The sequence below is a fragment of the Megascapheus bottae genome, chromosome 19, assembly GCF_031878675.1.
Source record: "Megascapheus bottae isolate mThoBot1 chromosome 19, mThoBot2.hap1, whole genome shotgun sequence".
Lineage (NCBI taxonomy): Eukaryota > Metazoa > Chordata > Mammalia > Rodentia > Geomyidae > Megascapheus > Megascapheus bottae.
Window position 1 is genome coordinate 9,407,684 of NC_143527.1, and position 22,434 is coordinate 9,430,117.

General features: G+C 37.7%; 1 protein-coding gene across 3 annotated transcripts in view; it reads left to right on the top strand.

Moving 5' to 3' along the window:
- Nucleotides 1-19,639, top strand: part of Pign (phosphatidylinositol glycan anchor biosynthesis class N) — an 84,075-nt gene extending 64,436 nt beyond the window's left edge. For 2 of the 3 annotated variants that reach the window (XM_090353009.1, XM_090353008.1), the window contains exons 27-29: nt 1,597-1,639; nt 4,106-4,158; nt 14,545-16,004. In XM_090353009.1, the coding sequence (XP_090209135.1) occupies nt 1,597-1,639; nt 4,106-4,158; nt 14,545-14,668 (220 nt within the window). In that variant the 3' untranslated portion in view covers nt 14,669-16,004. Of the gene's footprint in view, nt 1-1,596; nt 1,640-4,105; nt 4,159-14,544; nt 16,005-19,392 lie in introns of those variants that run through there. The other variant, XR_016538812.1, reaches the window with a different exon arrangement.
- Nucleotides 19,640-22,434: the final 2,795 nt, after the last annotated feature.

Below are 22,434 nucleotides of genomic sequence, written 5' to 3' on the forward strand. Positions count from 1 at the left end.
ACCTGATCACCAGGTCTTATTAGATGCAGGAGAAAAACAATAACAAAAAAATGAATTTACCTGCATCTCTTTCAGTAGATAGATTTGTAAAGAGTTAAATAGAACTAAAACATTTAAAGTAGAAGGTTTGTTGAAATGTAAATATGTTTATATGTATGTATATGTTTGTGCTTGTATACCTAGTAATTCAATCATGAAATAAATGCTAAATACATAAAGACTAAACACATAAACACAAAAGAAGAGAACGGAGGCTTTATGAAAGTTTTCTTTTTGATCTTTCAACCCTTCCAAGATACTGACATTTCCCTTTGGATAATACACAGACTCCTCAGATTTAATATAGCTCACAATGAACCCCGTGACTCTCTTCCTGTTGACATGAAGCTTCTATCCTGTTTTCTTTATCTAATACATCACACAGGCCAAAGTCCATCTATCCCTCATTTCAAATTTAACTTTATTAAATTGTTAAATATCATTCAAATCATCTTTCCTTCTTGACCACATTGTCACTGTCTTACTTATTTTGCTAAATTCTTACAACTCTTAAAAAGCTAGAAATTAGAATGGGAGTAGGTTTTACACTAGTAACTTGTTATTAGATCTATATTATTGATGAGTGTCTTCCCACTTTGAAAAAAAAGCTGTGATTGCATTATTTTATTGGTAAATATATTAGTAACACATATACTGCTAAGTTCACTATAAAAATCCAGTGGCTGAAACTGTTTCTTCCCACTTAGTGAAAAAGCAATGATTGCAGTATTTTGCTCTTCATGACTTAAAATTACCTTATTAAAAATCAATAATCTGGGGGCAGGGAGTTTGGCCTACTGGTAAGAGTGTTTGCTTAGCATGCACGAAGACCCAAGTTGGATTCCTCCATACCACATATATAGAAAAAGTCAGAAGTGGTGCTGTGCCTCAAGTGGCAGACCACTTGCCTTGAGAGAGCCCAAGGACAGTGCTCAGGCCCTGAGTTCAAGCCTCAGGACTGGCGAAAAGAAAAACCAATAATTTGAAGCCAGGTGTTTGTGGCTTATGCTGACTACTCAGGAGGCTGAGCTCAAAGCAGATTTGTGCAGAAAAGTTTATGAAACTCTTAGCTCCAATTAACTAGCAAAAAGCCAAAAGTGGAGTTGTGGCTTTAAGTATTAACACACTAGCCTTTAGTGAAAAAGTGAAGCAAGAATGCAAAGCTTTCATTTCAAGCACCATAGCTCACATGAGCATAATGGATGTGTGTGTGTATCAGTCTTAATGACTGAATTCATCTCCAAAGCTTTGTATATTATATATTTGGATAAAGGCCATTAGGAGGGATATGAAGTCTATGGATCTTATGGATGAACCATTGGGGATGCTTTTGGCTGTAAGCAAAGTGTAACTAACTAGTGGTAGATTTGCCTCATGTAACAAGAAGTCTAGAGGTTGATAGCACAGAGTTGGCGAGTGCCATCAGCAACCCTACCTCGCCATTCTTCCATTCTTTTGGTGTTGCTTGTATCTTCATAGTTATCTAATTACTCCAATTTGGATTTCTAACATACTTGAAAAATGTGCTTGTTAAATGTAATTTTTCTTTTCTTTCAGCCTTTTTCTCATTGTTCTCATCGTATCAGACATTATGGCTTTGGTAAGCTATTATTGGATATTCAATATAAGTAAGACAGAAAAACTAAGTGCTGAGTTAATCTAATCAGAAGAAACAGGAATACATTTCTGTGCATGAAATCTTTAGATACTGAGTTTGAAGTGCTGGCATAATTTACACAAACTTCTTTTTTATTTTACTCATGCATTAAGAGCACCTGCTAATGTATCAGAAGTCACATTACTTGATTTGCTCAAATCTATCATTTTATAAATAATCTATGTTGCATTGTGCCTGAAATGATCCTTCCACAGGAAGTTAACAGAAAAAAGTAATGTTAAATTTGAAAGTGACCTTTAGCCATTTTTTTCAGTTAAAGGTAAGAAAGAAAGAGAGTGAGAGAAGGAAGAAAGAAATAGTTTAGCTCTTACCAGGGCTGGGGATGTGGCTCAAGTGATAGAGTACTAGCTGAACACTCACTTTTTTTTCCCAGTCTGGGGCTTGAACTCAGGGCCTGAGCACTGTCCTTGGACTTTCTCAAGGCTAGAGCTTTACCTCTTGAGCTACAGCATCACTTCTGGCTTTTTCTATGTATGTGGTACTGAAGAATCGAACCCAGGTTTTCATGCATGCTAGGGGCAATATTAGCAAAAAGAGGAACTTGAAGTCACTTTCTCAGACGGTTCCCCAAAGTACACTGAGGTTCAATAATTCCTTAGAAAGATCCACAGAACTTGCTGAATGCTGTTATATTCACAGTTATGGTTTATAATGGATGATATAGACTCATATCAGCCAAGAACAGAGCAGCACTTAGAGATCTATAGAGCAGCACTAGATGCAGATATATGCAGGGCACTAGATGCAGAGCTTCTGTGTTCTACCTCTGGAATGGGATAGTGAACCATGCCAATAATTCCAGAGTACTGTCAGCCAGGCTTGCCTTAGCAGAGTTTGATCACATACTGTCCACAGGGTCTCCATTGCTTTGAGGAGTAGAACTGCTACTCCTACAATGCAAACCACATTATTAAACTGCTTGTGTCCTGAGAAAATCCCTTCTACCAGGCACGACATTCAAAGGACCTAGAAATGACCTTTTAGTGATGAGGACCAAGTCCAAACCTGAAATCCTAGCTACTCAAGAGGCTGAAATCAGAGGATTAAGCTTCAAAGCCTACCCTGGCAGACATATCAGAGACTATCTCCAGTTAACCAGTAAAAAGTCAGAAGTGGAGATGTGGCTCAAGCAGTACAGAGCCAAGTAAAAGCTACAGTCCTGTCACCAAAAACAAAACCACAAAAATAAGTAAGCAGTGAAAGCTTTGCAGTACATTATTTCACACTAGAAATGACTAGAAAAACTGATTAGGGTAATTCCCAAATCAGATTGCTAGTCACTTGATTTAGATGCAAGCATTTTTTAATTGTATTAAGTATTCAATATCTTTTTGAAATTGATACACCATCAGAACAAAATCATTCAGTTTTATTCACAGAATTACAATAAGCAAATGCTGATAAGGAAAAGGGTATTAAAATTCTCTGGTTCATTTTGTATGAAGTCAATTGCTTAATTAAACTCGCAGAGCCATTTATGATCTAGTTTCTCATTTGACTGACATTATCTCTTGCCTCTCCTATGTTTTTTCTTCACCAGCCTCACTTTGAACCTTTCAAACTTTGTCTGAACTCTTGGTATTTATACAGGCTACGTTCCCTCCGCCCAAAACATACTTCTACATCGTTTCCCCATCTCTTCTTTTATCCATCTCTTTCTTTTTACTTAGATTTTACCTTCCTCTGTGCTTCCATAATTGTTTGTATTTTCTCTGACCTCTCAGACATGTAGAGATATATGCTCTACACTTGCATACCTGATAAATGTGACTGAATCACTCATTAGAATATATGCCTCATGAACAGGAGTTTATCACTGGACCTAATATATTGCCTCTTAAATGCAGTCTATGCAATATTAGTGCATATTTGTTATGAGTAGGTGATATGACTTTATCTACCACTTTGGTATTATTTAATATCTTTTATTAAAGTTGACTGGTTCTTTATTTCTAGTTATTCATAGATGTCACTTTGTGTTTATTTGATTGAGTGGTAATTCTGCTATTGGCATTTCAGACTATTGCTTATTTAAGTTGAAACAAAAGGAGCATGAACCAGTAGCAGAGTTCTTGCCTAGCATGCATGAAAGCCCTGGGTTCAATTCCGAGGTACCACATACACAGAAAAAGCTGGAAGTTGTGCTGTGGCTCAGTGGTAGAGCACTAACCTTGAGAAAGCCCAAGAACAGTGTCCAGGCCCAGAACTGGGAAAAAAAAGTTTCAGAAAAGTAGACAGTGGTTCTAAAGCATCAGGAATATGAAACACTTAATCCAAATGGGGGAAAAAAATCCTTGTTGCTTTTAGATTAAATCTAAATAGAATTTGTAGTGAGGCCATATTTTATTACAAAAATATAATGAAGTATTTTTACATTTTATTTTATAGCATTTTTTCTTCTTGGTCAAGGATTATGGGAGCTGGCTTGATATTGGAACAAGGTATAGTATTCACATAGATTCACATATATTCACAGAGATGCCCTTGACAGTGTAGTGGAAAAAAGTAAAAATTGGTATCTTAGTGTAGAAGGTGCTAATATAATTTTGAGGTAAGCGTAGCAAGTAGCAATTATTTTAAGTCTCTGGAGGCTGCATCTAACTCTTGGTATTAACCCATTAGCAAGTGTTTTCTTGGAGTGCTCTGAGGAGGAGGATGAATGCTTAATTTGGGGAGGATGAATGCTTGTAGGCAACAGGAAGATACTTGAAATTGAAATTTCACAGTAGACCAATCCAATGCCATTTGAGTGTTCTTTTAATCTCACAATCTCTTTGGAACAATAAGGCTATTCAAGTTGTAGTGTGAATTTCATGTGATGGTTTCATGAATCATTATCAGCCTTCTAGAATATTTAATGTGAGAAGAGTTTATTGGATACCTATAACATTGTTATTTAAACTGAATCTGAACAAAATCAGTTTCTTATGGAGATTTGAATATCTGTTGTCATAACTATTAAATTTATTCCATTTGAGAAGAAAGCAAAATAAATTCTTTTCCTCTGTTTTTCTTCCTAAATACATTATGCTTATTTTATTTAGTCAATATTTATTCATATTTTTAGTTGTGAAGAATTGTGTAGGTTTGCTTCAGACATTGAATTAGACATTCTTTTCTCTTAGCAAGCTTACAACATGTATTGCCATGTTGCATATGTACAAATCTGCCCCTCTTGATATCCTTTGGATTCCCTCAGATTTGGGATATAATTTGCATTTGTATATGTATATAGATATGTGGTATTGAAAGTTGAACTCAGGACATTGCTATTGCCAGGCAGGCACCCAACCATATGAACCACACTCCTAGTCCTTTTTGCCCTCATGATTTTTCAAATAGGGTCTCCCATTTATATAGAGCTGGCTCAGACCTCTATCGTACTATTTATGATTCCCACTTTCCTGAGATGACAGATGCAAACCACCAGGACAAATTCCTTCATTGACTGAGATGAGATCTCAAGAAATTTTTTGCCTGGGTTGACCTCAAACTGCGAACCCCCCAATCTCCTTCTCACTCATGAGTAACTAGGATTACAGGTGTAAGCTACTAACTTAAATTGAATCTTTTGATGCCACATGTGCTTGGCACATAAAAGATAATAAACAGGTTATTAATTTTATCTTCATTTTTCCCTTAAATGTGAAAAAATAGTTTTCATACCTAAAACTTTCCACTTACAACTTTGGTGATGCTTTTATTAAAATTGATGGTTTTCTTTATTATTCACAGATGTCACTTTATGTGCATTTGATTAGATAGTAATTCTACTATTGGAATTTAGACTCTTGTTGAGCTTAGTCTAGGCTTTGCTTTCTACTTCTCACAAGTTCTCTCCCCAGAGAGTATCCAGGCAAGTAGTAGGCCAGAGTATAGACTTAGACCAGTCTGGGACTCTTCTGCCCTTGTTAACTGTAGGACCCTGTGTGACTTGGTGTCTTAAAGCCCCCTACCCTTCTTTTGTGGTCATTTTGAATTAAATAATCCATGTAAAGCATTTCCCGTAGTGGTTGGCATCTAGTAAGCTTCAATGCATGTCTGCTATTATCATCACTGTTACTGTTACTCTATGGTTCATTTTTTTTTTTTTTTTGGTGGGGCTTGAACTCTGGGCCTGGGTACTGTCCCTGAACTCTTCAGCTCAAGGCTACTGCCCTACCCCTAGAGCCACAGTGCCACTTCTTGTTTTCTACTGGTTAATTGGAGATAAGAGTCCTTAAGTTCACCTATGTTTTAGCATGAGTTTGAATTCCTTTCCTATTAGATGATGAACTATCAGAGAAAGGAAGTAGCAGCTCAGAATCTGTAGGTAGTTGTGGCCAGAAGAACCCTAGAAATTCCTGACTCAGTCGAATGGTAATGTGAAGAATCCCAGAAGGGAATTAATCAGCTGTCTATCTGAGTAGTGCTGAATGTTGTCAGTGGGACTCTCTATGATCCCTCTCCCTCCATCCCCATGAAGAAAGTATTTTACTCCCAGAGGACAACTGTAAGTAGACTTAAGATTGCTGTGATGCATGTGCTTCCAACTCAGGAAAGCTCTCTACCTTCTGTCATTCATGTCTCCTCCTACCTTGCCCAGAGGGTAGACAAGCACTCCTCCTGCTTACGTCTAAAACTCGACAGCAATTCCTGTTACGTGAGTAGAAATATGGGCAGCCATCCCATTCTATTTATGAGTAAATCCTATAGGATAAAGACTCATAAACAGACTCTCTTAACATAGATCAAAGTGACCTTAAACTTGAAATCTTCCTGTGTGAGCCTTCTAGATGCTGAAATTAGAGGTATGTGCTACCATGACCTGCAAGACATTTATGTATGTATGTATGTATGTATGTATGTATGTATGTATGTATGTATGTACATATGTATTTATTGCTAGTCCTGGGCCTTGAACTCAGGGCCTGAGCACGGTCCTTGGGATTTCTCAAGGCTAGAGCTGTGCCAGTTGAGCTACAGCACCACTTCTGGCTTTTTTCTGTGTATGTGGTACTGAGGAATCCGGTTTGGGTCTTCGTGCATGCTAAGCAAGCACTCTACTACTAGGCCAAATTCCCAGCCCAAGACTTTCTTAAAAAGTTAAATACCCCTGACACAGCCTAGGTATCTCCTCAACAGAAGGAAAAGCAGTTCAGGTATTCATTACTACATAATGGATAAACAAGTTTTGCTACATCAACACAATGGAGCACTACTTACAACAGAGATAAGTGATGAATTCAAGTTCTTATATGAATTACAATCTACAGTGAGTGAAAGTAGACAGATGTGTAAGAGAGTATTAGGTTTTCCAAATGGAATTTCCCCTGGTTGAAGTTTTTGCTGTTGCTGCTTTTGGTGGTGAGGTAAAATTCTACGGTGTTCTCATTCTCACTGTGTACCATGCAGCAGTGGTGGCATACCTCCCTCAGTAGCCCATGTAGAACTGGCCTGGTGATGGGCAGGAGCAGGTCATTCCTTCATAAACATCTGATTAATTGCCAGGAAGAAGCATAGGTCACTAGGGGGAAGATATACTCTCAAGATTCACAACTAAAGTACCATATAATAGGATTCACACACGGAAGCATAATTACCATGCTTTATTCTGCATTTTACTTGTGGGCATGTTGCTTTTAAGTTGGGGGTTTCTAATTCATGTGTGCAAGTTTATCAGAAAAAGAGAAGAGATATTTTGTGTCACTGTGCTAATATTATTGAACATCCTGACAGAGTTCCCTTAGTGGAGTCAAAGTTTTTTTAATTGCACTCCTGCAGTGGTTTTCTTTTATGACAAATTTTATTTCTGAACTCATTGTTAGTGATATAGTTAGTACCATCCAGGCCTGTTATTCAAAGGGGAAAAAGGTGTCATTTTGTCTTCCCTGTTGTATTGCTTTATGTTATTGAAATGGTGAGACCCAAGCTGGAAATTTTAGAGAAGAGATCAAGCCTGTGAATATAGTCTGTCTTGTTTCTGTAAGGTCACTGCAGTGGCTTTGCAGAATGCTTTGCAGAGAGATTCCTTGGCTTCTGTTTTCAGATTACTGAATAAGGAAGAGTTTGCTTGACAGTAAATGTTGAATTACTAGAACTTGGAAGAGCGTGTTTGATTAGGGGTATAGTAACTCTGTTTACAGTGCATCTTCAGAGCAGATTTTACCAAAATTTAATTGGGACTCTGAAAAAAATACAGCAGAGTCAGTATATTGAGCTGAAACTCCAGTGTAAATTCATCTCTCTTCTTGAGACCTTGTGGGCATCAGGTGTTCTTTTAATAGCCCTATGAGAAAATACTGTGCCCGGGCTGTAAACCTGCTCAGATGACAGAGTTCATTTAGGATTTTCTTCCTGTGATCTTTATACTTCATCTTCATTTATTGCACATTATAAACTTTTCTCAGTATTGCCTTTTATATGGCAGGATAAAAGTGCATTTTTAAAACTAGGGAACAATTCTTAGGAGATCATTTTCATAACTATAAAGACATATTTAAATTTATGTTCTAAATGTGTAGTGAGGTGAGTAGTCAGGATCATCTGATTGCGCTGCAGTTTGAGTCGATGGTGCTGTTCATTTGGTCTTTGTTTCCCACCTACACTGTTGTTATACCTTATTAAAAAGCAAATGATGATTAAAGTATTTATCATTTTTCTTTAGTTATAATGGAAACTTAGGACTCCATCATTTTTGAATATTCTAGTAAGTGCTATAAAATGTCTTATTCTTAATGACTATCAAGCTTTGTTCAGACAAGAAGTTTTGTTTGGTTTTATTTGGTTTTTATAGTGCTGAGGGTCAAATCTAGGACCTTGCTAGAGATAGAAAAGTACTATACTATGAAGCTACATCCCTGTCCTCGTACTTTGTTCAGACAAATGACTCTCAGTCTTTTTCTGCCCATCTGACAGATAGGTCCCATTTTTGTAGCCCATTACCCTGAGAAGAACACAGTTTTTTTGTTTTGTTTTGTTTTGCCAGTCCTGGGACTTGAACTGAGAGCCTGAGCACTGTCCTTGGGTTCTATCACTTGAACCATAGCACTACTTCCAGATTTTTCTTTTCTTTTTCTTTTTTTTTTTTTTTTTTTTGAAGGGGAGGCTCTTAGGGCTTGAACACTGGTCTGGGTACTGTCCCCGAGCTCTTCAGCTCAAAGCTACTACCCTACACCTAAGCCTAGGTGCTGTCCCTGAGCTCTTTAGCTCAAGGCTACTGCCCTACCCTTGAGCTATAGCCCCACTTACAGTTTTCTAGATATTAGAGATAAGAGTCTCGGGGCTTTGTATTGCCTGGACTGGCTTTGAACCATGATCCTCAGATCTCAGATCTCAGCCTCCTGAGTAGCTAAGATTATAGGTATGAGCCACTGTTCCCAGCTCACTTCTGGCTTTTTCTATGTATGCGGTACCAAGGAATCAAACTCAGGTCTTCTTGCATGGTAGTCAAGCACTCTACCACTACACCAAACTCTCGGCCTCATAGTGAAGTTTTTATCTCCTATTGTGAGGGTTAAAAAGGCCTGCCTGCAAGCCTACAGAGTGGGAGAAGATCTTCACCAACCAAACAACGGACAAAGGCCTCATATCTAAAATATATCAACAACTCAAAAAATTGAATCACTCCAAAACTAACCTCCAAAGTAAAAACCATCCCATTAAAAAATGGGCCAAAGACTTAAAGAGAGTCTTCTCTGAATAAGAAACAAAAATGGCCTATAGACACATGAAGAAATGCTCAACATCTCTGGTCATAAAAGAAATGCAAATCAAAACAACTCTAAGATTCCACCTCACTCCAATTAGAATGGCCAGGATCAGGAAAACGAATAATAACAAATGCTGGAGGGGATGTGGCCAGGAGGGATCACTACTACACTGTTGGTGGGAATGCAAACTCGTTCAACCACTATGGAAAACAGTGTGGCAGTGCCTCAAAAGGCTAAACATAGAGCTCCCCTATGACCCAGCAATTCCACTACTTGGCATTTACCCAACCACCCAGAAACAAGGATATACTAAACCCACTAGCACAACAATGTTCATTGCAGCACTATTCACCATAGCAAAGATATGGAACCAACCTAGATGTCCCTCAGTTGATGAGTGGATCAACAAGTTGTGGTATTTGTACACAATGGAATTCTATGCTGCTGTCAGAAAGAATGACATCGCCCCATTTGTTAGGAAATGGAAAGACTTAGAAAAAATCATATTAAGTGAAGTAAGCCAGACTCAAAGGAACTTAGGCTGAATGGTTTCCCTCATTCGTCATAATCAGTAGAAACCTTGGGCTCTACTAGCAGAGATTTGCAATAGAGCAAAATCTTGATACATAAGGACATAGAATGTGAAGCTAATTGAAAGGACCTCCAGGATAGTGAAACAAAAGCCATATAATGAATGATTGTTGTCCTTAATGTACTATGTTGTCTCTCATCTCCTTTGCTGTCCCTTGGTTATCTCATATTGATATAGTATCTCACTTTGTTATCTGATATATTGAACTTACTTGTATTTGGCTATTTGAAATTTGATAGGGAAGGGGGGAAAACCAAGACGGGTGGGGGGTGTGGGGGGGAGGGAAACGGGTACCAAGACATGTGAAAGGGTATCAATGTATGTGAATTAATGCACCTTCTATCTGGCAAATATCATGTAACCCTTTTACTAATTACAATAAAAAAAAAAAAAGAATCTCACATGAAAAAAAAAAAAAAGGCCTGCCTGCTAATTCTGTGTGCTCCTCTGTACTACACATGTCTGCATTGACAGGTACTGGTTTAAATGTCAGATGGGTAGACAGTGGAAGAGCTGAACTCATTTCACATTGATATTTTATCTTTTAACATTGTTAATGTCTACATGACACCGAGACATAATTGATGCTAAATATCATAAACTGGATGCCTGTTGTTTCAATTGCAGCTCCACAGCTGTTCCTCCCAATCATGTTTAGCTTAAATGAGCCTAGAGTCAGTCATTTCAGACCATTGTAATGAGATAAGTGAGCTGTAGAATAAATGAATAGACCTTTCATTAAACTTGGGGATGGGTCACTTACTGTTTTACAAGACATTTTTCCTTAAGAGATCAAGTTGGATTTAGTATTTTTACTTAAATGAACATTAGATTTTTTTTTCCAGTCCTGGGTCTTGAACTTAGGGCCTAAACACTGTCCTTGGACATTCTCAAGGCTAGTGCTCTACCACTTGAGACACAGCACCACTTCCAGCTTTTTCTGTGTATGTGGTACTGATGAATTGAACCCAGAGCTTTGTGCATGCTAAACAAACACTCTACCAGTAGGCCATGCTCCCAGCCCCAAGAACAAAATTTATCAACTAAAATTTGATAGTGTGTAACTTTTGTTCTCTTTTTCTCTCTTGTCTGTCTGTCTCAACATTTTTGTAGTATAATTCACACCCATAAATTTGTTTAAGGTTTTAAATGATTATTTTAAAATATTTCAATTTTTTAGTAAATTTATGGAGTTATCAACCCATTATCACATTCTGATTGTTTGAACATTTTTTTTTTTTTTGCCAGTCCTGGGCTTGAGCTCAGGGCCTGAGCACTGTCCTTGGACTTTCTCAAGGCTAGAGCTCTACCACTTGAGCCTCAGCACCACTTCTGCCTTTTTTCTATGTATGTGGTACCGAGGACTTGAACCTGGGTCTTTGTGCATGCTAGGCAAGCACTCTACCACTAGGCCAAACTCCCAGCCCCTGTTTGAACATTTTTATCACCAAAAAGTCACTTATCTGTTTTCTGTCTAAACAGACTTTCTAATTCTGGATATTTCATACAGAATCATACAATATAGAGTGTTTTGTAACTGCCTTCTTCCTTTGTAATACTTTTTAGGTATATATTGTAGCTATAGCTGTGCTTTGTTCCTTTTCTTAACTAAGTAATGTTCCAGTGTGCTATATATGATACTTTGTCCTTCCTGTAAAGTAGTATCTTGTACTACAGTCCTCATAGCTTTTCTTCATATAGTGACTTCCAGTCTCCTTGCCTAGGTTTCCCGAGGAACCAGGTCAGATGGAGTGTTCTTGGCTTTGAACCAGAAAGCTTTCTAGTGAACAGTTTGTACTCCCTCACTTAGTCACTTTAGCTCTGATGCAAAGTTCAGTGTGTGACTTACTGGGTAAACATTTTACTTCATGGAGAAGTTGTGTCCATTATATCCAGCTGGTAGGATCTGATTTGATCTTAGGAATTGCTACAGATTTTGAAATATCTTACGGAAACTCAGAAACAACATAGTTGAAGATTTCTGTAATAATTATTAGCCTTAGTTCTGTGATTCATAATGAGTATAATTTTTAAACATCATATTAACAGGAAATGTATCACATGGTTATTCTAGAAAATACTAAAAGCATGAAGAAAAAGTAAATCAATAATTCAATAATGATAATTATTTTTCAGAATGAAGTTGTATAGCCTTTTGGCTTAAGTTTATAAATAACTATATATATATATATATATAGTTTCCTTTGTATAGTAATAGTTCTTCTCTGTTAGCAAAACTTTTTTTTTCCCAGTCGTGGGGCTTGAACTCAGGGCCTGAGCACTGTCCTGGGACTTTTCTCAAGGCTAGTGCTCTAACACTTGAGCCACAGCACCACTTCCAGCTTTTTTCTATGTATATTGTGCTGAGGAATTGAACCCAGGTCCTCGTGCATGCTAGGCAAGCACTCTACCACTAGGCCAAACTCCCGGCCCAGCAAAACCCTTTTTTTAAAAAAAGCCCAAAAGCTAGTGTATTTTGAATAGTGGAGGGAAACCCTGGAAATAAGTGTGGATATTAGACCTTTGATATCACTTACGGCCTTGGAGGTCATTGTAAGGAGTTAGGACTTTATCTCAATTATAAGATCAAACATTAGAATGTTGAACATGGAAATAATTGGATTTGTTGCAATATTTTTGAAGCAATACTCTGGCCATAGTGTGGAGAACATACTGTAGGATGAAGAGGTGATTGTAGTAGTTTAAGCTACATGGTAGCAGCTGTAGCATCACAATTCAAAACAAATGGAGTTCAGAATCCGGACCAAAGAAAATATTTTAAAAGAAGTTCATGAAATCCACTTCTGGACAGAATGCAATGGAGGGAGAAAAACCTAGTGAGGACTTCTCCGGGTCCTAAGTTATTTATGTCAAGTAACTGAGTGAGTGGGAAAGCTGCTACTAGGAAAATGAGTTTGGTAAAGAAAAGGGTGGGTGCTGAGTGGCAGTAGCCCATGTCTGTAATCCTGGCTCCTCAGGAAGCTGAGATCCGAGGATCCCAGTTCAAAGCCAGCACGGGCAGGAAAGTCTATGAGACTCTCATCTCCAGTTAACCACCAGAGAACCAGAAGTGGTGCTGTGGCTCAAGGAGTAGAGCACTAGCCCTGAACTGAAGAACTCAGGGACAAAGTCCAGACCCAGAGTTCAAGTCCCACAACTGACCAAAATAAATATAAATATGTGGGTATTAAGTGGGTTTTTTTTAATGTAACAAATTGAAGATGCCTAATATTAGGATGATTCAGGAGAAGATTATGATATCTTAGGTGCCTCTTTGTTTGTTGGCAATGAGAAAAAAAACCCTACAAGCTTATATAATGATAGATGTGCTCACCATAGAGAGGAAAAAATGATAATATTAGAAAGGAGGATATTGTTGCAAACATGAAGTCTTTAAAGTAGGAAAGTTGGAATGGGATTCAAAATAGGATCCGAAGGCTTTAAAGTATACAAGGTGGGACATATCTATAATTCAAGCATTCAGGAAGCTACACAGGAGCACTGCAAGTTCAAGGCCAGCCTGGACTACATAGAACTACTCTGTCTCAAAAGTAAATAAATAAATAAACAAAAAGGAGATTTAGTGAGCCACTGGTGATGCGGTACATCTATAATCCTAACAATCAAGTGGCTGAAATCCAGAAGTAACCATTTGGAGCCAATCTGGGAAGGAAAATCTGTTAGTAAAGCACCAAGCTAGAAGCATATTCATTATGTATTATTTTTAAAACATAATAATACAAACTACCATTATGCTGAAATACTGTTAAACAATATCTTGAGATTCTGCAACAACTACAATATGAAATGCCTGCTATCTGTATTAATTTTAATTAGTACATTACCAAGGAAGTACTTATATGATTCATATATCTCTATATAACAGAGTTGTGGGTTTTTTTATAAACATTTCAGTAATTTTTAAATCATTTTGGAGTCTATGTATTTTGCATAGCTATTTCAGACTTCAACACAGGTGTGGTGATGCAAGTCTGTAATCCCAGTTATTCAGAAGCTAGAAAACAGAGGGTACTAGCTAGGCATGGTGGCTTATGCCTGTAATCCTAGCTACTCATGAGGCTGAGATCCGAGGGTTGAGAGTCTCAGTTCAAAGCCAGCTCTGGCACTAAAAAGTCCTTTAGACTCTTATCTCCAATTAGTCACCAGAAAACCAGAAGTGGCCCAGTGGCTCATGCAGTAGGGCCATAGCTTGAGCTGAATAGCTCAAGGACAATGCCCAGGTCAAGGGGTAGGGCAGTAGCCTTGAGCTGAAGAGCTCAGGAACAATGCCCAGGCCCACGACTGACCAAAAAAAAAAAAAAAGAGGGTACAAGCTTGTGGCCAGCTCAGACAAAAGCTAATGAAACCCTATCTCAGAAACAAAACTAAAATAAAATAAAAGGAGAAGGGTTTAGGAAATAGCTTAAGTGGTAAAGCATAGACCCTGGGTTCAATTATCAGAGGAATAAAAATTAAAAGGACTCAGGCTTTTCCACGTAAGTGTTTTGTTTGCATATAACATGATTCATTTTCTCTTTTTGCAGCATCAGCCACTATGTGATTGTCATGTCCATGACCATCTTTCTGGTGTTTCTCAATGGTTTGGCCCAGCTTCTTACAACAAAGAAACTTACATTATATGGCAAACCCAAAAGCCATCTTGTATGATGTTGTTGAAGCCATCATTCAGTATCCAGATCCTGTTCCTCCTTCACCTGGGAAACTAAAGTCCCATCAAGGATTTAATAAGAAGATGGATTTTGATGCATCTTTTACTCCTGTAGGAAAAATTATATTTTGAATTTTAAATGTACAGGTTATCTGAGATAAAGGAGGTTCCTTTTCTCAGGCATGAAGTCCTGCTTATATCTCTGGAAAAACATAGTAAAGTATTCTCCACTATCATTTCTTTTCTTTGAGCCAGTAGCTCTTCTCACTGATGCCTCAGAGCACTGCTGTGGTCTGATCCTCACAGTACTGCTTTCCATAGGCCCTCCCTGGACACCTGTGTAGGCAGAGCCAATGGTATTCAAACCAGTAGCTCTCCTGGCCTGGCTTGAAGGGAATCTCCAGGTAGCACCATAAATATGTATCAGCTTGCCACACTGGTTTTGTAATAGTTCTAACTATTCAGTAACATTACTACAGTGACAGTCTGGGTATGCTATTTCAAGTTTACTAAAGCATCATTTGCAAAACTTTTGGCAGATGTTTGTCAGTTTTCTTCAGCATGCAGTGATAGTATCTTTGCTTGAAAGCTGCTCCTATGATTTTCATAGTCAACCACCTAGATGCAGATTTTAACCTTCAAGTTTTCTTTGGTTTCTAGATTGCCAGGAAATTTCTGGGACTAGGAGTAAAAAATGTTTACTATGTATGTCCTGTGCAAATGAAAAACTTTTAAGGAAATCGTTTTTATATGTGGGTTCAGTGTCTGTTACATATATTACTTTCTCTGTTTATTGTTTCAACAGAATTCTCTAAATTAGTGGTTAAAAATATATGACTGACGCCAGGTACTGATGGCTCATCTCCATAATCCTAGCCACTCTGGAGGCTGAGCTCTGAGGATCAGGGTTTGAAGCCAGACTGGCCAGGAAAGTTAGTGAGAGTCTTACCTCCCCACTAATCTACTCAGGAAAAGCTGGAAGTCACACTGTGGCTCTAGTGGTAGGGTGTTAACCTTAAACAAAAGAATCTCAGGGACAATGCCCATGCCCACAGCTCAAGCCCCAGAGCCAGGAAAAAAAAAAAAAAATGTGTGACTGTACCTGGATGCTGATGCCTCATGCCTGTAATCTTAGCTACTCAGGAAGAGCTGAAATCCGAATATTGCTGTTTGAATCAAGGCCAGGTAGGAAAGTCTCTTGAGATTCTCACTTCCAATTAACCACCAAAAAGCTAGAAGTAGAAGTGTGGCTTAAGTGGTAAAATGGGAGCCTTGAGCTTTTGGAAACGCTAAGGGACAAAACCAATGCCGCATTCAAACCTCCTTACTGGCACGCATGCCACACACACACACACACACACACACACACACACACACAGTTTCTGACATTTTCAAATACATTTGTGTCAAAATTGCTCCTTTTAAATTATGAGATTATAGCCCAAAGCCCTAAATAAAGTCTTGTTAAATGCAGATTTCCATTTTTTAAACTAATTCCAATGGACAGACTACTTGGAGGGTAAACTTTGTATTTTCCATAAAGTAGCCTTTACAAACCACTGTAGAGTTGGTCTTTGTCACAAGATGTGCCTGAAGTGTTTAGTGAGTACTAAGCTTTGCTGATACATTTCTATTTTTAAAAATTAATGGGCTTTCGGGCTGGGAATTTGGCCCAGTGGTAGACTGCTTGCTTAGCATGTACGAAGACCTTGGTTTCATTCCTTGGTACCACATACATAGAAAAAAGCCAGAAATAGTGCTGAGGCTCAAGTGGTAGAGCTCTAGCCTTGAGAAAGTCAAGGACAGGGCTCAGGCTCTGAGCTCAAGACCTGGACTGGCACAAAATAATAATAATAATAATAATAATAATAATAATAATAATAATAATGATGGGCTTTCAAATTAAATTGTGGCATCACTAATTTGCATTGTGACTATGAAGCCCCCTACAAATTACTAGTGTTTTCAGATTGGTGGCAGATTGAATAAATAAAATTTAGAAGACTCAAAATTCAGTTAAGCAAGATGAACTTTCTTTTTCTTTTTCTTTTATTATTTATCTTTGTCATCATGGAGCTTGAATCCAGGGCCTGAATCTACCACTCTAAGTGAAGCCACAGGTTCACTTCTGGTTATTGGTAGTTATTTGGAGATAAGTGGGCTTTTCTTCCCAGGCTGACTTCAAACTGAGATCCTCAGATCTCAGCCTCGTGAGAAGCTAGGATGACAGGCGTGAGCCACAAGTTCCTACCAGAACTTCCTTAATTTCTATTGATGAGGAAAGAAGTTGTAATTTATGTGGTTTAGCAATGACAGCACTACTGTGTATTAAAAAAGAAGTACTGATGTTAACACAAAGCCTTGTGCTCCAGTATCTAATAGAAAATCGAGGCACACAAGCAAGAAGTTGCTGCAGCAAACTGTTGTCAGCAGAAAGAATCCATGAGTTTTCCTGTGGTCATAGAAGGCATGGGAATGTGTGGGTATGAGTGTGTGGTCCTAGGGCTTGACCTCTAGGTTGTGGACACTGTCCTTGAGCTTTAGTTGATCTAGTCTAGTGCTCCATCACTTAAGCCACAGCTCTACTTCCAGCCCTCTGGTGGTTAATTGGAGAGAAAAGTCACAGAGGCTTTCTGGCTGAGGGTTAGCTTCAAACCACAATCGTATAAAGCGAGGATTATGGGTGTAAGCCACCAGCTCATAGCATAATGAAAGATTTTGATCAGTTGCTTTTTGTGTTTGTTTGCACATCACAAAAAAGACAGCATATAATTTTTATAATTCATTTTACTTTACATCTTTTCACAGTTTCATACGGAGGAATTAATATAAAAGGTGCTCAGTGCCTTATTTTTCTTTATATGTTTTTGAAGTATATTTGGTTTGTTTTCTTAAAACTTTTTCTGTTAGCATACAGAAGAACACTGCATTTGCAGCCCCAGGATCAGCTTGCAGTGCTCTGCTCTCACCCAGGCTCACTTGGAGCAGGTCTTTTCTACTGTACAGTTTATATCTTAAAGTGTTCAAGTGTATATTTTTATATTAAATAGCAGAGGGATGAAATTAATATTTAAGTAAAATATATTTCTTTTTAGTTTTTTAATCTTCTCATTCTTATGTATGTACCTATCCTAGATTTCCAAGTCAAGATTCTTCTGATTAACCTGGTTTAATTGCAGTAAGAAAGTGGGCATTATCAAGTTGAGAATATACTGAAGGACAAAAATGACAAGATAGTCACATGAACCATGAATAAATCTCGGAGGGAACTCTCAGGTTTCAGAAAACTAAGTGTAGCTTGTCTATAATTTGCCGGTACATCAGTTCTCAGCTAAATAGTTGTGTTTATTAGTAATAAGGGAATTTAACTTAGTACATTATTAAGGAAAGATAAGTATGCCAAAAGTTTCTACATACTTGACTGCAGAACCTATTTTAGATTTCCTTCCTGGTTAGTAAACATACATTAGAAACATCCTCACATACTTTACATTAAAATCTCAATATACCACACTTTTGAAAATAGGGTATTGTAGGCTTAATTGTTTTTCTCTGGAGCCGGAAAAACATTTTAATTTTAACCATTAATGTGGAAACACTTTAAAAGAATATAAATGTTACTTCCCCTTCCATTAATTATGCCTGTCATCATCTGGCCTTTCATGTGGAACCTTCAGTACTATCTGGATGCATCCTGTTTATCGAAGCTCATTGCACATTCCTGAGTATTTCTTCTATTTTACATCCTTGGCCTGAAAAACAAATTCACTGAAAATATGAGCATGTTTTCTTCTGATTAAACACAAAAAAAGTGATTACTACCTTCTTAATGGTATTTGGTATTTAAAAACACTTGTGAATTGAAAATAGTTGTCAAGATTTTTAGCCCTTCAAGGGCCAAAACATAAATTTATTCCCTTTAGGTAAAAACCATAAACATACATATTCTTTTCACAGAAGAATTAATTAGTGCAGTTTGCTTCAAATGCTACTTGCTATAAATACCAACCATTCTGTGAAATTTGGAATGTTGTTTTTCCTTTAATATATTTAGTGGACTTATCTAATATGATTGGCAAGGAAAATTACCAGTAAAACACATTAACTTTTACCTGCATTGTCTCAATATTCCTAAAAGATTGAGGAATCGTTGGTGTTATAAAAATTGCTTCCTGACTAGAAGTATTATATTTAATAAGTTTGAAAACATAAAATTTCAAACTGTTTGACATGCCTTTGTTTGCATTGTACTATCTCTAAAATTATTGTGATTGGCTTTAACTTAAAAAAAATTCAAGCTGGTTGTGGTGGCTCACTTCTGTAATGCTAGCTACTCAGGAGGCTGAGATCTGAGGAGCAAGGTTCAAAGCCAGCCCGGGCACAAAAGGACCCAAGACTTTTTTTTTCATATATTTTTATTGTAATTAATAGAAGCATTACATTATATTTGCCAGATAGAAGGTGCATTAATTCACATACATTGATACCCTTTCTCATGTCTTGGTCCCCATTTCCCTCCCCTCACCCCACCCCTCATCTTGTTTTCCCCCCTTCCCTATCCAATTTCAAGAAACCTAATACAAATATATCCAATATATCAGATAACAAAGTGAGATACTGTAACAATATGAGATAACCAAGGGACAGCAAAAGAGATGAGAGATAACATAGTACATTAAGGACAACAATCACTCATTATATGGCTTTTGTTTCTATATTCTAGAGGAAGGACCTAAGACTCTTATCTCCAGTTAACCTCTAAAAAACGGTAAGTGGGGCTTGGCTCAAGGGTAGGGTGGTAGCCTTGAGCTGAAGAGCTCTGTGACAGCGCCCAGGTGGAGTTCGAGCCCCATGACCCACCAAAAAAAAAAAAAAATCATCTCAGAAGTGGCGGTGTGGCTCAGGGAGCTCAGGGACAGCACCCAGGCCCAGAGTCTTAGCCCCACAACCCACAAATATATATATCTATATCTATCTATCTATCTATCTATCTGTATATATATACACACATATATATATATACACATATATATACAGATAGATAGATAGATAGATAGATAGATAGATAGATAGATAGATAGATAGATAGAGATAGTAACAGATTTGTCATCCCAAAACTGAAGGTGTGGCTTAAGTGATTTAGTCTCAGCCATGAGCAAAAAAAATGGTGAGTGATAGTACAGGCCCTGAGTTCAAGTCCCAGTACTGGCACTGGAAAAAAAAAAGTTTGTCATACCATCTCAACGAAGTGATCAAGATGGACATAAACAATGGTTGACTGTTTGGTAGTATGTGCCCTGGTAAGATGTGGTGACAATGCATCTCACTTCTGATATTCATCCCCCTAAACCTATAACACTAGGCTAATCACAAGAAAAATGGAAAAAGCTCAGTGTAGGAACACTCTACAAAAAAAATCTGATGTGTATTATTTAAAACTGTCAAGACACAAAGGCTAAGAATTATTATTGCCAAGAGTAGCCTAAGGAATCACTAGTGGTAAATGTATTGTGGTATTCTCGATGGATGTGACCCTAAAATAGAAAAGGATTTTGGTGGGCAGAAACTAAATAAATCTGAATAAAGTATGGATTTGATTAATAATATCCCAATAAGGGCTCATTAATTGTGAAAAATTTACCTTATATAAAATGTCAAAAATGTGTTGAAACTGGGTAAGAGGAACTCTGAACCACTTTTTTTGTAAATTTTCTGTGGAACTATTCAGAAATAAAAAGATTATTTCATTCTAAGTATTAACACAAGAATAATTTTACATGAATGAATAAAGGTTACAACAGACAAGCAAGGTCAGGGGAAAATGTTCATTCTTCGGTTTTTCTGTGTTACTTATTTTGTTCTATGCTCCTTCACTCCTGCAACTCCTAACTATCGGCATATTAGCCCATCCTGTGTACCAATAAGTTTTCCTTCATAAATAACATGTTTGCCTTTTGTTGCTGTGACAAAATAACTTGAGGTTGAAAAAATTTCCAGGAGGGAATGACTTATTTTTAAGACTCATTTTCAGAGGTTTCAGTTTATGAACTGTAAGTGCTATTTGATAGCCACATTTAATTAACTGAAATACTCCAATAACCTTTCAATAAATAATCCATTCCAAGTGATACCTTATCCTGCCTCAAAAAAAAAAAAAGATGGGTTGGTTTCTCTGATTTGCAAAATTCTAATGGATTATGACACATCCCAAACACCATTTACAATGTTTGCTTTTACATTGGCTCTTTTTACTTTATAAGCTGGGCATGACGGGGCAGAGTGGTCCCGTGAAAACAATTTCAGGGCTGCAACACCTTGAAGAGTACGAAGTACTTAGGTATCCTGTTTTCATGATAGGTAGTAAAAAAGAAAAAGTCATTTTAAATCTTAGCTTTTGTAGAATTGATGTCATGGCAGTTAAAAAGAGCCAGCACTGGGGTTGTAGGTATGACTCAATACCAAACTGGCCAATGAGCAAAAGCAGCAGGTACCAAGTTCAAGTCACTGTCTTGGAACTAAAAGAAAAAAAGAACCAATCCTTATAGCTAGTTATCAGTGACTCACACCTGTGATCCTAGCTACTCAGGAAGCTGAGATCTGCAGACCATAGTTTAGAGCCAGCTGGAGCAGGAAAGTCCATGTGACACTTATCTCCAATTAATCACCGAAAGAGTGTGATACAAGATTATGACTCAAGTGGTAGAGCACTGGCCTTCAGCTGAAGAAGTTCAGAGACAGCACGCAGGTCCTAAATCAACTCTAGCAAAATAGTAAAGGCAGGAACATGGTCTAGTGGTAGCCTTGAGCAAAAAGTGTCCAAGGACAGTGCCCAAGCCCTGAGTTCAAGCCCCAGGACTGGCAAATAGATAGAGTTAGCACCTTATCTCCACAAACCAGAAACAACATGATCTGGATTGTGGTTAAGGGAAAAGATAATTCCAAATAAAAGTAAGGTAACAGTAAGTAGATAGAATCTGGATGAAAGCCAGCAATACTGGAGTTTGGATTAATAAAAGAACCAGTGAACTGTAACATAGAGATGAGCATAACAACGGTAAGAAGGGCGAATCCCAAGGAGAGGAGGGGCGTACAGGCAAAATACAAAAGCAATACACTGGAAAACGTAGACATACACCAGTAGCCATTCTACAGAAACCCGAGATGGGACATGTGTTTCCTATGCACTATACCAGGACACACCAAAAGATACCCAGCATCTGTTAATATATAAGAAGGGCCAAAGAATTTGGTGGGCAGCAGCTAATACTCAGGAAATTCTTTTTCATGACAAACCAATACAGGCAGAGACATCTAGTTAGATCCTCTACTCAGGAACTGTTTGAGGGTGGTCCCTGGGTTTCCTTCCTCAGGAGCTCTGGCGTAGGTTAACACTGTCCTGGATACAACCATCAGAGAAGGCAGGTCATGGCTCAGAACTGTCACTTAGGAACTCAGAGAGGAAAAAACAACAAAACGCTGCCTCCCACAAAGGAAAATGAAAAGACAGTTGGAAGTTTGCATACTCAACCTCTTTTCCAACACAAGAAATAATGGTATAAGCTTTCATTTTTTAAAATTGTTTTATAATAGCTGGTGTGTTTTTTGTTTTTCTCAACATTTTGTCTTTTGCTATACTCATTTTGCTATTTTTTCTCACCCTCATTCTAGTTTTATTCCTGCATCTCCACCCCACATTTTTCTTATTTCCTACTTTGCCTCTTTGCCTTTTTCTCTCCTTGTTTATTACTTAATTACTAATACTTAC